The 16,398-nt window shown below is 39.9% G+C and overlaps 1 protein-coding gene across 1 annotated transcript; it reads left to right on the forward strand.

Moving 5' to 3' along the window:
* On the forward strand, nt 1-15,730 carry DNAJB11 (DnaJ heat shock protein family (Hsp40) member B11). Its single transcript, XM_036851285.1, has 10 exons — nt 1-282; nt 2,985-3,141; nt 6,931-7,028; nt 8,896-9,028; nt 11,184-11,326; nt 12,138-12,220; nt 12,897-12,954; nt 14,089-14,200; nt 14,654-14,813; nt 15,272-15,730. Exons 1-10 carry the CDS (start codon nt 215-217, stop codon nt 15,334-15,336), a joined length of 1,077 nt encoding a protein of 358 aa, XP_036707180.1. The 5' UTR covers nt 1-214; the 3' UTR covers nt 15,337-15,730.
* The last annotated feature ends 668 nt before the right edge of the window (nt 15,731-16,398 follow it).

The raw sequence follows: 16,398 nt of genomic DNA on the forward strand, positions 1-16,398 counted from the left end.
CTCTGGCCCGCTGGGTGCTTCTCTTGCCGGGACTCGGGACTCCCGGGAAGTGGACTGGTAGAGGAGGGGGCGAGCTAGCTGTCGCTCCTGACTAAGTCGGAGACTCCGGCGTGAGGCGGCGTCTCAGGGCCGGGTGGGCTGGCGAGCCGACGCGGCGGCGGCGGCGGGAGAGGCTGTGAAGAGTGCGGGGGTCAGGGGCCCGCACAGAGAGACCATGGTCCCGCAGAACCTGGGCACGTTCTGCCTGTTGCTGCTGTACCTCATCGGGGCCGTGATCGCCGGGTAAGGAACTGGCATCCGCGGGCACGGGGCCCTTAAGTCAGTCTTGGCTGGGGAGGAGGCTTGAGGGAGGAGGCTTGAGGGAGGAGGGGGCATTCAGACTGGGGGAGTGGAGAGGGGCGTTGCTGTGGTGAGGCGGTGGAGCGGAGGAATGGGTAGCGTGGGCCAGGCTTGTGGGGTGGAGAGGAGAGCAGTGGGTGACACGGGTGAGAGGGGCTTAGACCCAGAAGCCCTAGAGCTAGATTTGCCTAGAGAAGTGAGGGTTGGATGCAGTGCCAAAAGCAACGTGGGGTGAGGGGGCTGCTGAGCTGCAGAAGAGGACGATGCAATGTTGAGCCTGCAACAAGCCATTGGGCTGACATTAAAGTGGGTGGGTTATGATGCCAGGCCAAGTGAGGAAGTGGGGAGGACAGGTTAGGGAAGCCATGCTGGGACTGAAGGAAGTTGGATTGAGGGAGCAAGGCAGACCCTTGGGAGAGCCCTTGTACTTCTCAGCTTCTTGAGATACTGAGCCTGAGTTGTCATCATGTCTCACTGTCTCTCCATGGAGCATTCTTAGGAAGCTGAATGGTATTATGAGCGGGGGAAAAAACATTTCCACTACTACACCAATAGGTAGTAGACTGGGATTCTAGCCCACCCACCCCCACCCACCCCACTTACGAATTATGTGACCTTGAAGGAACATTTCAATTCTCATCTGTGATATGAGGATGATAATGTGCCACCTGTTTGAAGGAAGTAGGACTACCTGAACTCTTGAGATTCTCTGGCCTTTAATAAGAGCCACTATCGTATAGGCCTGCTGACCACAGGGTATGATATGCCAGGCTCATATTTTAGAATGTGGGGAATAGTAAATTCTTAGCTTTTGACAAATTTATAGGTTATTCTGAATGGAGAAAGCACTACCTAGCAGAGCTTTAAACTTTAAGTACTTGTTATTCTCTTAAAAGTTTTTTCCCTGTGCATATATGCTTCAACTTTGTTGGGTTTTTTTTTCTTGTGAAACATATTAAATTTCTAAAATAAAAATTAACTTCTCCTAGGTAATGCTCTATTGGGTTTTTTAACATGTTTTTGTTAGTACTCTTTGCACTTAAAGCAATGGGTACCTTAAGTTGTTTAAAAAAAATGTCAGGATAAATACTGTTAGTACTGTAGCTATAAACTTCAGTTTTTCATAAAGGATCCTCTTGGGAACCGTCATGTTGATGCTGAGTTATGCCAGCCATCTTTTCCCTGTATTTTTCTCAGCTGTTACTTAACCATTTTTATATTAAGTATGTCCTAAGCCTCATTTTTTATATAGCTAGCTCTTTTGTCATTAACATTAGTGAACCTTTTGATTTATTTAGTTCTTGTCTCAAGAGATGTCAAGTTTTTGCAGATTTTTGGGGTGTGGCGATAAAGCACCTAAATAATACTCATGGAACCCCTTGTCAGTGATAATTTTTTAAATTTATACATAAAATGATTAAATGATTTTCCTGAAGTGTGACTAAGAGCTTATGAAATACATTTTTTAAAAAAGTTCTGTCATATATTACGTGGATCTTGATACCCCAGTGCATTTTTCCCCGCTGCATTTTAAAATTACCATCATTACTACATCATCTCCCTGTGAAAAACTTTCCCGTCCCTTTGGTTGAGAGAATGCATTTTCAGAATAATTTCTGCTGGCTAAAGTGACTCTGGCAAAAGGAATAGACTTTTGTGAGCATGCTTACTTATTCATTTCATTCAACGAATATTTATTGGTGTCTTCTATGGGCTGGCTATGGTCCCTGCCCTGAAAGTTTGTGAGTCTTATTCTGTCTTCCCATTGGCCCTTCCTGCAAAGATTCCCTTTACAATTAATTTGGTACCAACATAGTTCCTGGCAAGGAGGTCAGTGGATCTCCACTTTATCTCCTAGCTCATGCCATGTACATATATGCAGCTGCTGAGACTTATAGGCGCCTGCATATGGGTTCCAGCAGCTGTCTCTAATTAAGACTTGACCTAGACAAACTAGTATAACTACTAGTAATGACTGCAAAATTGAAATTTTCTCTCTCAGCAAAAAACTTCACAACTCATACATTCAAATGGGTGTTACTCTCTCTTCAAGCTTCTTATCTGGGCTTTGACTTAACCTGCGTTAACCTCTGAAGTTAACCTCAGTCACTTCATCTTTAACATTCCAAGAGTGCTACTGTTAGAACATTTCTGTGACACAATCTTTTTGAGTAAAGAACATCTCTGACATAATCTTTTTGAACAAAGAAATTCATCCTTTGAGATTATTTGACCTTTGGAAGCAGTCAAAAGTCATTTGAAGTCAGTAATAGGGGAGAAAAAAGAGAGTCAATTTGATTATACAGTTCTTGGTTGAAAATGATGTGTGACCATAAAATAAGAAAATGATATTCTTGACTAAAGGTAGTTCTAAGAGAAGAATGCCGGAGATATTTTGAATAATTCTAGTATTGTTCAAAAAGTACATAGCCTCTCATTGTGATTACTTCAATATGAGACTCATTACAAATTCTGGTGCGTTCTCTTTTTAGTCATTCTTTTTCGTGTGTCACGTGGGTACCCTTCATTTTCCTACCTCTTTGCTCAGACACAAACCTAAATGTAAAGGAAAAAAATTTCACTTTTAAAAAATGTAATGTATGAACTCTTTAATGAAGTATCTTCTCCCTCTCCCCCACCCTCAGGCGAGATTTCTATAAGATCTTAGGGGTGCCTCGCAGTGCCTCTATAAAGGATATTAAAAAGGCCTACAGGAAACTAGCCCTGCAGCTTCATCCTGACCGGAATCCTGATGATCCTCGAGCGCAGGAGAAATTCCAGGATCTGGGTGCTGCTTATGAGGTGAGTCAGGAAAAAGGATAAAGTATGAATAAAACCTACAGATACACAAAAAGCCATGTAACGCTGAGTAACACTCCCATTTTTCAGGTCACTTTTTAAAAAAAATTGACAATAGATAAACGTAGCACTTGATGCTATATTGTACATTAATGTTAGTAGGTGCTACTTCCTGCCCTTTTCATATCAGTATTTGTCTTATTAAGGAGAGTAATGTTGAAAAAGATGAATGAAAGAAAATAGGATCGGTAGGTTAATAAGTAGGTGGATGATCAATCAGTCCGTTTTGGAGTTGGAGCCAGAAACAGAAATAAAATCTAAATGAGGATTGCAAACCCACATGTGCCCATGTGGACCAGGCAGATAACATGCAGGGCAGGTATAAGATAAAACAGGAGAGTGGATATTCTACCTCCATGTTAGGAATCAGTAGGGATTGAAGAGGACTGTGACAAGCTGAAGACTTCTTGCCCCATTTCAAGGGAACAGCTGTTATTCAACACCAGCCAGTTTTTGCCATATACAGATGCAAACACTGTGTTTGCACACAGTGTGGCCAGATCATTTAATTTTTCAAGAGGAGTGGAAATCCTGATTTTTTGGTAAATTCTCCTGGTTGTAAAATGTTGGTAACTAATTCAATTTAAAATTTTCTTTTACGTGCAGATCAAAGAAAACACAGCTATAGTTTGAATTTGCAACCTGTAATCTAGAGGTCAAAATACTTTCATGTGTATCATCTCATTTAATCTTCATTAGGACACCATGAGATATAGTAGAGCTGGGCATATTCTTATTTTTTCTCAGCTGTTACTTAACCTTTTATTTATTTTTTTTCATTTTTAACAACACAGAGGAACATTTACTGAATGCTTAATAATCTTTTTACTATTTGAAAAACCATTATACACAGAACCTTTCAACACTATGGTGAAAAAATTTTACAAATAAGTTACTGATAATCTTTCATATGTGTTAATTTAGGAGTTAGCTGTTATGTGTGTGTTGCAATTCACCTTTCCCCTAGAAATACAATAAGAGACCTGTGGTTATACTTTTTCTTTTCAGCTTTATTGAGATATAATTGACAAATAAAATTGTAAGATATTTAAAGTATATATTGTGATTACTTGGTACACATATACATTGTGAAAGGATTTCGCCCATCTAGTTAATCCATCACCTCATATATTTATTGTTTTGGTGAGACCATTTAAGCTCTGCTTTCTTAGCAAATTTCAGTTATACAATACAGTGTTATCAATTCTAGTCACCATTTATTCACATTTTCTAAAAGGGCACAGAAAAAATAATTTGACTCCAAAAGTCAGAGAGCTACAACTTCTGAATTCAAGTTAAATCCCTGTATAGTGAGAAGACTGAAAACAAATCTGAAAAATATTTTAGTGGAAAAAACCCAGAAGGAAGGGATCCCAAGGCCTCCTAGGTTAAAGAAGTGAATGAACCAAAATAGTGACTTATACCCAGGTGAAACCTAGAACTAATGGGGTTTCCCTTTCTTCTCTCAACACCTGTAGGACCGAAATTCCTAACCTCGGGCCCACAAATAAACTTGAGAGGGTTGGTGGACCCTCCTAAATTACTGTATGTAACATTTTCTTTCTTGTTGATAATATGGATTCCATATTTCGCGCTGTGTTTCCCATGAGTATTCCCCTTGCTTGCTAGGAACCCAATAATCAAAAATATTTTCTGGGGAAACTGTTGCTAAGAATTTACCATGCTCTTTAAAGACTCTACCATGTTCTTTAGCTATGACCTAGGGAAGGCTATACATAGATCATTCATGGCATTGCAGTTTAACTCTTAAGAACCTTTCTGGTCACTAGTTCAAATTTTCTTTTTTCTTTGTATCATTCACTTGATTGCCTGCCTTTGGTCCTTAGATAAATCAGTGTTCACAAATCAGAATCCCAGTAAAGTTGAAGAGTCTTTTGTGAGTACAAATCTGTCTTCTCTACTGAGCTGGGATTACTACTAGCATTTTAATTAGTTGAGACTCTGGTTGGTTGGCCAATCAACTAAGAAACTCCTTTTTTTCTTTTAATAATAAAAGTTTCCAAGACTATGGAATAAAGTTGCATTCCTTAGACAGAAGAAAAGTGAGGAGTAAGTGAATGGTAATAGGTAATTTTAAGGGTAATTTGTGGGTAGTTATTACAGAAGCCTCCTATGTCCAAAAAGAAGCTGACTTAAAAAAATAGTCTTTGTTTTGGGGTTTTGAAATGGTGTTTCTTATGGACCCAAATGTGGGGTTCATTTCTTTGCCAAGACAGGAACAGAGAAGTAGACTTGAAAGTGAAAATATTGGAAATCCAGATCACATAATAATGAGTTTTGTTTTGTTCTGTTTTTTAAAGTTAACTCTGCCCATTTCTACTTCCCCAAAGTGGCTATTTTTTTAGGATATTTACCAAACTATTTTTTTCTCACCTGGTCTATCACAGTGGCTTTAGTTGAGTACTCTGGTCACTTCTAGACTAACCCATTTGTCTCTGCTTTTAAGAATGCTCACTCTCTTGTACACTGAATTTCTTTTTATCCTTCTAAATGTATCTTAAATGTTAGTAGATTTTTGCTGTGGCACCTTACACATCATTCAGGCCCTGAGCCAAAAGTGTGTCCTATTTACATATGCCAATCAGATCTTCCCTTTCTTTTGCTGAGTCAACAAGCCCCATCTACTTCCAACCTCACTTTTCCTGAGCCAACACAAGTATGGGTTTGAAATAACTTTCTCCTTCAGTCTGCTATCTAAATAGACATTTAAGAATATCAAATAACATAAAGTTATTCAATTTTCAAAGTTATATGTGTGCATATATTTCAGAATGCTCTAAGTAAATGGGAAGCTTTTATTTGGAGGGCAAATTTTGAAGAACATTGAAGCTTATTTTGTTTTACAGTCTTTAGTTCTATATATGGAATGGTCCCAATGAGAAAGCATATACCTATGACTGAGTATGTAGTTTTCTAAAACCATTAAAACTTCAGAAAGTCTTTTCAAGTTGTGAAATTGAGCTTGAGCATGCTTCATAGAGCAGTGTCCCTTTTCACTCTTTGCAGTTCAAACTCAGGAGGTTATGAGCTGTATGTGGCAGACAGCATTCTTCCACAGATGGATTTCTACATGTATCAAAAGAATGAAAAGGGAATATGAAAATATTGCAGTGTAGAGCTTTCTGGAGACCTGTCCTTGGATTCCCTTGACTTGCCAGTCTCTTAATGTGTGTGTGGTGGTGGGGTGCAGGGGTTATGGTATAGACATGTAGGGCTGAGCAAACTTGACGGCTGTCGTAATTTACTGCTTCTGTGACTAATGACAATCTGTCATAGTCAAGTCCTAGTTTATAGTTTAGAGAGAGAATATAGCATAGTGGTTAACAGCCTCAACACTGGAGTCAAACTGCATGGGAAGTAAACCTGAGGAATTCATCTCACCTCTTTCCTGTTACTGCCCTCACATTCATAGCCATGTCGCTAATCTCCAGCGTGATATTTATGTGGCTAGGTGAGTTTTGATAAATTTAAATTAAAAACATGAATTGAGCATTGTGGAAAGTTACAAAATGAACACTGATCAAAGAATTTAGTCTGATAAAGAAAATAACTTTATAAACATGCCTTAATACCATACATAATGAAAACTGAATTCCACTAAAATTTTACAAACAGTATCAGAGTTTAAAAAAACAAAAACATAAATGTGAATTCACCTTACCTGAATATTACCAACTCATAATCTTTTCTTCCACTGGCTTTTGACCCCAGGTTCTGTCAGATAGTGAGAAACGGAAACAATATGATACTTATGGTGAAGAAGGATTAAAAGATGGGCATCAGAGCTCCCATGGAGACATTTTTTCACAGTAAGTAATTTATCTATCTGCAGGGTATTAGTGTCTGAGAATGGATCACTTAGCGATTATTAAAGAATTATCCTTGCTCCCTTGTTCGGAAACTTTCGATGAAGAGTACAACTCAACTGATCCTTGACCAAGAGGTCATTCATCATCCTTTCTGTGGGAATATACTCCTCTATTTTCACAAAGCTCCAGAAAAGACAGGCAGCACTAAAAGGGATGTCCATCTAGCCAACCATATCAATTAAATCAACCCTGACTGTGTTGGGGGGGATATATGTTGGAAACCAGTTCATTTTATCTCCTTGCTGTCTTAGAATCTGCAAACCACTTAATGAGCAAAGTAATTCTTGTAAGCGGAGAGAGAAATTCCTACTCTCATCCCCAAAGCTGACTCTTCATCCTATCCACAAGAGAGGGATGAGTATGATAATCAGCATTGTTGGAAGGAGTTGGGTTAGAGGCTCTTCATCCCTTGCTGGGCCCAGCTTTCTGGGAGTGCTGAGTGGCTGGAATAATAAACATCTTTCCTTCCCGCTCTTTGAGCCCCTCTTTGTTGAGCATTTGAATTTTCATATGTCCTGATGATGCATAAATAGGAGATCTTGATCTGGGGTTTCAAGTCAAGTTATAAATAAAAAGATGTTTGAATATGCATTTCTATGGGGAGAGGATGCATTGCTTTCTTCAGATTCTCTTCGGATTCTTCAGATTCTCAAAGAGAATTTTCTTCAGATTCTCAGATTTCTTCAGATTTGTGAACCGTTCCCCAAAAGAAGTAAGAATCACTGTTGCTACAACAGCTTCCCTCATTTAGTGTTTGGGGGTGACAGTAGATTTTCAGGACTTACGATGATGTGTGAGTAATATTATTAGGAAATCTTTCTCTTCCCCAGGATTGACTTGGCTGCTTTAGCCTAACAGAGGAGTGTCCTGTTTGAACCCCTTAGCAGTTAGAAGTGATACCCAGGGATGCCAGAAAGAAAAAAGGCTCTGCCCTTGCTCCTTCCCCACCAAAATCCTCCCTCTCTGCTTTTATTTAAGATTCAGGGAATCCATTCACCAAGATTGGGTTTTGTTTTTGTTTTTTGGAGGGGTTGGGGTTGTTGTATGTTTGTCATCACTATGCTAACATCTGAGGCTTCTTAATAACCAAAACTTAACATCAAGAATAGAACTCCTATACAACTAAAGGTCACTGTTTATAGTAATCTCAAAGTGACGCTTCTGTTACTTAACACAAATTAATTTTGGTCTTATGAGACCAGAACTTCCTTTTCTGTAAGATCCAGAGTTTTACTAAGGCTGGTGCTTTTTTAGTTTAATTATGTATCGAAGATTTTTGTACAAAGCAGTAGCTTGTTTCACCAAAGTTAGTTTCTAAAAAAGCGTGTAAAGGTGAACACTACAAATGTCCAAAAGTACCATTAAGTTCGGCAATACATAGATTTATATATACTATACCCTTTCTCAATATCTCCATTATATCCTGATATTTGTCAGTATTATTATTATTTTAATTATTTATAATTATATAAATATGAATATATAATTTATAATTAATTATTTATAATTATTATATTATTATTTGTCAGAGAGATTATTTTTTCATTGATTAAGAATTCATTGGCCTACTGTATACACTGTACTGTGTGTCTGGACAATATTAAAAAGTAAATTTTTTTGTGGTAGGGGCAATATAGTTGACATTATATAAATTAAAAATTGTGTATGATGTATGACTCCAGTGTATTAAAATGTCTGTCAGTTTTGCTCACTGGTGGGACACAATATTTTATCAATGTGAAGAAAACTGAAATTGTAAGAGGTGAACTCTGATTTCTTTTCCTGATGATTTTACACTTACCAACAGTTTCTTTGGAGATTTTGGTTTCATGTTTGGAGGAACCCCTCGTCAGCAAGACAGAAATATTCCAAGAGGAAGTGATATTATTGTAGATCTAGAAGTCACTTTGGAAGAAGTATATGCAGGAAATTTTGTAGAAGTAAGTCCAAACTATACAGCTATTCATATTGACTCCCAGAATGTGTTCTTATGACTAAAAACAAGAGGTTTCTGCGTACCTTTTCTGTCTTTTAGGGGGTGGGGAGGTGTATAGAATTGAATTAATCATAATCCTTGGTTCATGATATGCTGTTATTATTTCATGAACTCATCACTCAGCCCAAGAACTAAAAAAAACAATACCAGGACTTATATCTACCTACATGCTACTTCCCTATTCCATTCCCTTGACTCCTTTCCCAGGTAACTGTCTAATATCCTGAGTTTTGTCTTTATTGTTCCCTTACCACTCGTGTTTGTTTGTTTTATTACATATATAGGAATACCTGAATAATATATTATTTACTTTCACTGTTTTTGACTTTGTAAAAATGATATCATACTATACGTTATCTTCTGAGACTGGCCTTTTTTACTCACTCTTAATATTGTCAGGATTCATCCATGTTGTTGCTTATAGCTATAATTCTGCTGAATAGAAATTCATTGTGACCACGTTGCGTCAATAGGCATGTAGGTTACCTCCAGTTTTTTTTTTTTAATAGTAATCTTTTACTTATTTATTTATTTTTATATTTATTTTTGACTGTGTTGGGTCTTCGTTTCTGTGCGAGGGCTTTCTCTAGTTGCGGCAAGCGGGGGCCACTCTTCATCGCGGTGCGCGGGCCTCTTCACTATCGCGGCCTCGCTTGTTGCGCGGAGCACAGGCTCCAGGCGCGCAGGCTCAGTAGTTTTGGCTCACGGGCCCAGTTGCTCCGCGGCATGTGGGATCTTCCCAGACCAGGGCTCGAACCCGTGTCCCCTGCATTAGCAGGCAGATTCTCAACCACTGCGCCACCAGGGAAGCCCTTACCTCCAGTTTTTTTCAATTCCAAGCTGTGCCTTTAGGAAGTCTTGTACATATATCCAGGTAAAAAGATTAATTTCCCATGTTCCCTTGCAGACCTGTTGTCTGTCATCATTGCTAATACATAATGTACATCACTCTTTGCAGTTAGCATGCTCCTAAACAAATTCCTTTTTAATCTAATTATTGTAAAGGATGTATATGACCTTGCTATTTAAATGCCCCCATGGTAAGTTCTTTTTAAGAAAAAAGTACCTTGAGAGAGCATAGTGGTTAAAAGCACAGAGTTTGGAGCTAGACTGCCTGGTTTAGAATCCTGGCTCTACCATACATTGGTGATGTGACCTTGGTCATATTACTGAGCCTTTCTGTGCTTTCATTCTTTCCTCTGTAAAATGGAGATAATAGCAGCATCTACCTCATAAAGCTGCTGTGAGGATTAAATGAATTCATAAATATATGTGATTAGGGCCTTGCTTGGCACATACTAAGTGCTATAAAGTGTTGGCTGTAATTATTGTTATTGTTATTTATTCCATTGACCTGGGCTTTCATATGTTCGTAGGCTTCGAGGGATTTTTCTCCAAGCATTCATGTCATCTCACTGCATGAGCATGTGCCCTGTGATTAGTAGGTGTTTGACTAATTAAACAGGCAAAATCAAGAGTACATTTCTTCATATATTTTAGTTTCCAGTGATTTAGAGGGATCAGAATGTTTGATTGCAATCAGCTACAAGGAGATGATCGTTGTGTCTTTTCTTATGGGTTAGAGTATCTGAATCGAGACAGCACTGGAAAACACTGCCAGATTGAGTTGCCTGAAACAAAGAAGTGTTTTCATGAGGTTAATCATGGCTAATCCTGGGGTGGGAGCCACATGCCAGCTTTTGAAGGCTGTGGTGGTTCTTCAGGGCTTATGCTTTACACAGCTCAGATTTCTCAAGAGATAGTAATTCTGTGGACTACTTTAACTCAGTAGTATTTCGTCATGACTTAGAAAAGGTGATCCCATACATACTATCTTTCAGTTCTCTTCTTTGTTACCCTCCTCTCTCCTCTCCAACTTTAGAATTTGAGTCAGTTAAAGATCCATTTGCTCCGCTCCTATGTGGGAGCTGACTTGTAACTCCTCCAAGACTTCTGTCAGCTGTGGGTCTCCCTGAGGGATGGCTTGGGAGAGAAGGGGAAGCGCCAACCCCGGCAGGTGCGCAGAGCCCCGATCTGGTGAGGAAACCAAAGGCTGTGGGACACAAGAGAGAAGCTGATCCTGTGTGTGTACTTGCTAGGTGGTTAGAAACAAACCCGTGGCAAGGCAGGCCCCTGGCAAACGGAAGTGCAACTGCAGGCAGGAGATGCGGACTACCCAGCTGGGCCCCGGGCGCTTCCAGATGACCCAGGAGGTGGTCTGCGACGAGTGCCCGAATGTCAAGTGAGTGCAAGCACCTTCTTTGCTCTGCCAAGGGACACTTTAATTATCTCATTTGTCTAATAAAATGCCAGTGGTCCATACCTAGATTTTTTTCCCTCCCTCTCCCCGATCCTTCTCTCTCTCCCTCATGTTCTACCAGAGGATAGAGCAAAGAAATGTACAGTTTAATTTTTTCCGAAAGTATCTATTCAGAATATCTCCTTTTATGTTTATGAACTAATAGGCAGTGCCCTTTATTTCTGAATATACTTAACAAAAATGTTGATATTTTTCCGTTTTCCTACTTGGGATGTTTCCTTTTTCCTACTTGGAATATTTAGAGCAATCTTATGTGTACAGCTAACATTTCAGATTAGAGAAGTACTATTTGCTGATTATGTTATAAATACAACTATTTAATTGAACCTTCAATTGCATATATTAAAACTAGCTCAGTTATTTGTGGGATCAGTGAAAAAAATCAAATAGGATAAACTCTCCTGTTAGATTTTCTGATAAACATGATGCTGTGCACATTTATGTAAGTGCGAGTAGTTTTCTCTGTTACTGATCACTCACTTCAAGGCAATCAGTCTCCTGCAGGCTTTTTTGGAGTCAGCAGTTGCATGGTTATGTGTAGCTTTGCCCTGGCTTTTGGCAGGTGGAAGGTGTAAATGGATATCAGGTGGTTTTGTCATTTAGGGATACAGGATAGTCTTCCAAGAAAAAGGTCTGACTGAGTAAATAAAACTTTATTATCTGTATCTGGGGTTTGGTTTATATATATATATATATATATTTTTTTTTTTCTTATAAATGCTCTTTGTCTCAGACTAGTGAATGAAGAACGAACACTGGAGGTCGAAATTGAACCTGGGGTGAGAGATGGCATGGAGTACCCCTTTATTGGAGAAGGTGAAATATTGATATTGATGTTTTATTATTGTAACTTTCTGCTCTCTGCCTGCTCATGAACACCTCCCACCCCCACCTCACCCCATACCTCGTGGCCACCTCGTGGTAAATGCATATATCATTTCCAACACACTTCAGGCAGTTTTAGGACACAAAAAGCCTTTTTATGACCATCCTTAAGCATCCTGGTTGGTCCACTTAAGCAGTAGTATTACTGTTTATCCTTTGACTATCATGGCCAAAAGTTACTGTCAATTACCCTAAGTTAGGTCAAAGTTTAAATGTTCAGAACTTAATGGATTAATTTTAACTCAGCAATGAAAGAAGATATGTAACTCTAGTTGGCATTAATAAGATGCTCTCAGACCTCACTTTGGGGTTAAATTTAAATCTCTAGAAGAAAAATAGCTTTAAAGCATCAGATTCAGGAGACCAGTGAATCATTCTTTGTTTAGGAAATAGGTCAAGTTATTTATTGCTGTGTCTGAGGCCCAGGTGACCCTCACTAATAATCTGAGACTTGATATAACCAGGTAGACACGCTGCTCTCACAGATAGGCTTGACAGTCAAAGCCTAAGGTAGTGGCTTTAGAGAATTCTCTCAACTGCTAAATAGATTTGCAGCGTTCGACTTGCGTGGCTTACAGTGTGCTGTAATCTCTTCTCTTCTGACAAGGTGAGCCTCATGTGGATGGAGAGCCAGGAGACTTACGGTTCCGAATCAAAGTTGTCAAGTAAGTAATCTCAGTTTAGAGGCCTTCTCTTTAGCCCTTGCTTTTCAGAGGAGTCAGGTTAGAGAAATAAGGGTAGCCACCAGGGCACTTCCAGACTTTTTCCTCTGTTTCATGCCCTTAATACCCTAAATGTGTAACTCTACAGCCATACTGAAAATTTGGGGTTGGAGCCTAGGATTGAGTCCATTTATTTATTTACTCAGGACTTCCAAGTCCAAAAGATGTTGGGAGGAAAGCATCGATATTATGAGTAAGGAGCTGTGAAAGAGAGGCAGACAAGGAGACCAGAGATTTTAACTGAGGAAATACAGCCCCATCCAAGAATGGGAGACTTTTCCATAGAAAGGAGCTTCTGTGACATAATCTGCAGCTGGTGGGCAGCTTCTCTGGTTGGCTTCTCTTCAACATGCAGTTCTACTTACATAAGAATTTTACCTGGGACTCAGGCTTTCTTGTTTATCACTCGTCTCTTGTTACCACTTTGGAAACCAGTGATACCTCTGCTTCTAAGGATTCATTGAAACGAGGTTCCCACCCAAATATGGAGAAATGGGCCCCCAGTGCCAAGGACTCTTTTCCCTCATAGCACTCTTTAATCTCGGTGATCTTTCCCCAACGTTCCTCACCTACCTTGTCTTTCACATCACTTCCCAGAGAAACTAGCACATGTACTGTTCCCTGAATAAACCTGGTACCTTCTTAAGTCCTTATCTTTGCCAGAATTCGCTCTTGCCCTATCCCCACCCTCCCCTGCGCCCACCTTATTTGCAGCTTCAGAGCTGATCGGGCCTTACAAGCCCAGCTCTAGAAGTCCCCCAGGACCTGTCCCTGATGCCCTTCTCCCCCAGTCCCACAGCCAGAAGTTGTCCTACTCTCTTTTCCATAATCTAGTTACTTGTATTTTAATTACATGCTTTGACTTCTGCTGATTGTAAGCTCCTTAAGATTAGGGTTTAATAAATCTTAGGCTACTTTACAGTCTTGATAAATGCTACACACGAAGGAGTGTCTAATAAATGCCTATTTCTTGAAAGAGTGGCATTCATCCTTTTCCATGATTTTTCTAAAAACTTTTTGAACTCTTCCCAAAGAAAGACTTTGGAAGTTAATGATCTTTACCTTGTTCTGTTCTAGGCACCCAATATTTGAAAGGCGAGGAGATGACTTATACACAAACGTGACAGTCTCCCTCGTGGAGTCTCTGGTGGGCTTCGATATGGATATTGCTCACTTGGATGGTCACAAGGTAAGCAAACCAGTTCTCCCGCTTCCTGTCCTTTTAAAGCCCTCACATGGCTGCTGTTGAGGTTACTTCAGCCACTTCAGCCATTTGGAGCCACGGGGACTAAGTGCTCAGGCTTTGTTGTGTCATCTTTCCTCACTCTGCTGCTGAACGTGTAGCAGTAACAATGCCACGGACCCCTCAGCTACTCGGAGGTGGTTGCACAGCCTTTGGCGGCCTCGTCTTTACAGTCTCCGTTGGCAAAAGCCTTACTTTTTTACGTGTTTCGTTTTTCTTTTTCTTTTCGAAAACCATCTCTTCCTTTGGCTCGCACTGTCCTAATGATGTTTCCCCTGCCCCTTCATCCTGCTGCTCTGAGCCGTGACATGAGCTCTGGGCACCAGTACTCACTGGAAGCTGTGTGTTGTGCTTCGAGAGTACCAGTCCTGCTCCAGTCCATCCCCTTTTGCTTTCCAGGTACATATTTCCCGAGATAAGATCACCAGACCGGGAGCCAAGCTATGGAAGAAAGGGGAAGGGCTCCCCAACTTTGACAACAACAACATCAAGGGCTCTTTGATAATCACTTTCGATGTGGATTTTCCAAAAGAACAGTTATCAGAGGAAGCAAGAGAAGGTGAGGGTATAATGTTTACTGTTCAAGGAAAGATGAGGTCTGCATTAGAAGGATTAGAGGCTTAGGGGTGAAGTCTGCAATGACTGATTGAGAAGAGGGCCCTGTCAGTGGGTCCTAAGTAAAAAGGAAAAGGTGAGAGAGGTCAAAACTGGAAAGAGGACAAAGAAGAAGGAATGGAAGACAGCCAAAGAGCTTTCTGTCCATCTCGATTGCCTCTTATCGGATTTTGTGGGATGTATGTGTGGTATGTGTGCCTGAGACACAAAGACAAGGGGTCACCTTGGACGTGCGTGTATGGGTGTCCACATGCGATAAAGTTAGACATTGGTAGTTACTTGTTTAATTCAGATCCATGGTTGTCATGAGGCCTTTTGTGAGCCTCCCCGTGAAACATGCTCTTCAAACTCTGGGGAGGTCACTTTTTTGTTAATGGAGTCGTTTGTTCATTCTTTCCTCAGGTATCAAACAGCTGCTGAAACAAGGATCAGTGCAGAAGGTATACAATGGACTGCAAGGATATTAAGAGTGAATAAAATTGGACTTTGTTTTAAAATAAGTGAATCAGCGATATTTATTATCTGCAGGGGGGTTCTTTTTGTGTGTTTTTGTTTTCATTTTCAATATGCAAGTTTGGTTTAATTTTTTTTTCTTCTAATGATCGTCATGAAATGAATAAGAGGGCTTAAGAATTTGTCCATTCGTGTTGAGAAAAGAATGACCAGCAAAAGGTTTAATAATACCTCTCCCTTTGGGGATTTATGTCTGGTGCTGCCGCCTGAGTTTCAAGAATTAAAGCTGCAAGAGGACTCCAGGAGCAAAAGACACAATATAAAGGGTTGGAGTTAATTGTTAGCTATTTCATTCGAAATGCCAACTGGAGAAGTCTGTTTTTAAATACAATTTTGTTGTTAATTTTTTCTTGACTCCTGTTTCTTGTTGGTGTAGTTACCCTGTTGTCTCTTCCATCTCCATTTTGGTCGTTTTTCCTTGATCAGCCTCGTTTCCTTCCTTGGGGCCTGTGAGCTAGTTGGGTTTTCCTCCCATCAAGCAAGATGAATGCACAAACCTGTGGAAGAGTGATGAAGATCCAGTCCCCATACCCAATTAAACACACATGGCACTTTCTAGAAAGGAGCCTGAAGAATATTAGAGATTGGAGTAGATGAAACAAGGTCACACAACCACCTAATTGTCCTTGAGAAAGTATATTCCCTCTCATTTAATTTGGGAATAATCAAATCTGACATGGAAACCTTAGAAAGCACTTTTCATGTATCCAATCTCAGTTGACCTCATGTTTGAAAAGTCTTCGGCTTGTGTTAGGAACTAGGATTATTGTTGGCCCTAGAAAATGAATTTGAAGTAGTAGAGTTGCAAATTACATTTGCTTCTCCAAGTGGCACCTAATTCAGGTGGTATGTGACTTCAATATATTTGACTTTGTAACCTTCCCTTTTCTACATTATACAGTCAAATTACACTCTTTTTTGTTACTTTAGCTAGTGAATGTTTCAGTGTTGTTGAACAACTGCTGTTTCAGAGTGTGTGTGGAGCTGCCTTCTAGCCATCAGTATGGTTCCAGCAA

This window comes from Balaenoptera musculus, chromosome 4 (genome assembly GCF_009873245.2).
Source record: "Balaenoptera musculus isolate JJ_BM4_2016_0621 chromosome 4, mBalMus1.pri.v3, whole genome shotgun sequence".
NCBI classification, from domain to species: domain Eukaryota; kingdom Metazoa; phylum Chordata; class Mammalia; order Artiodactyla; family Balaenopteridae; genus Balaenoptera; species Balaenoptera musculus.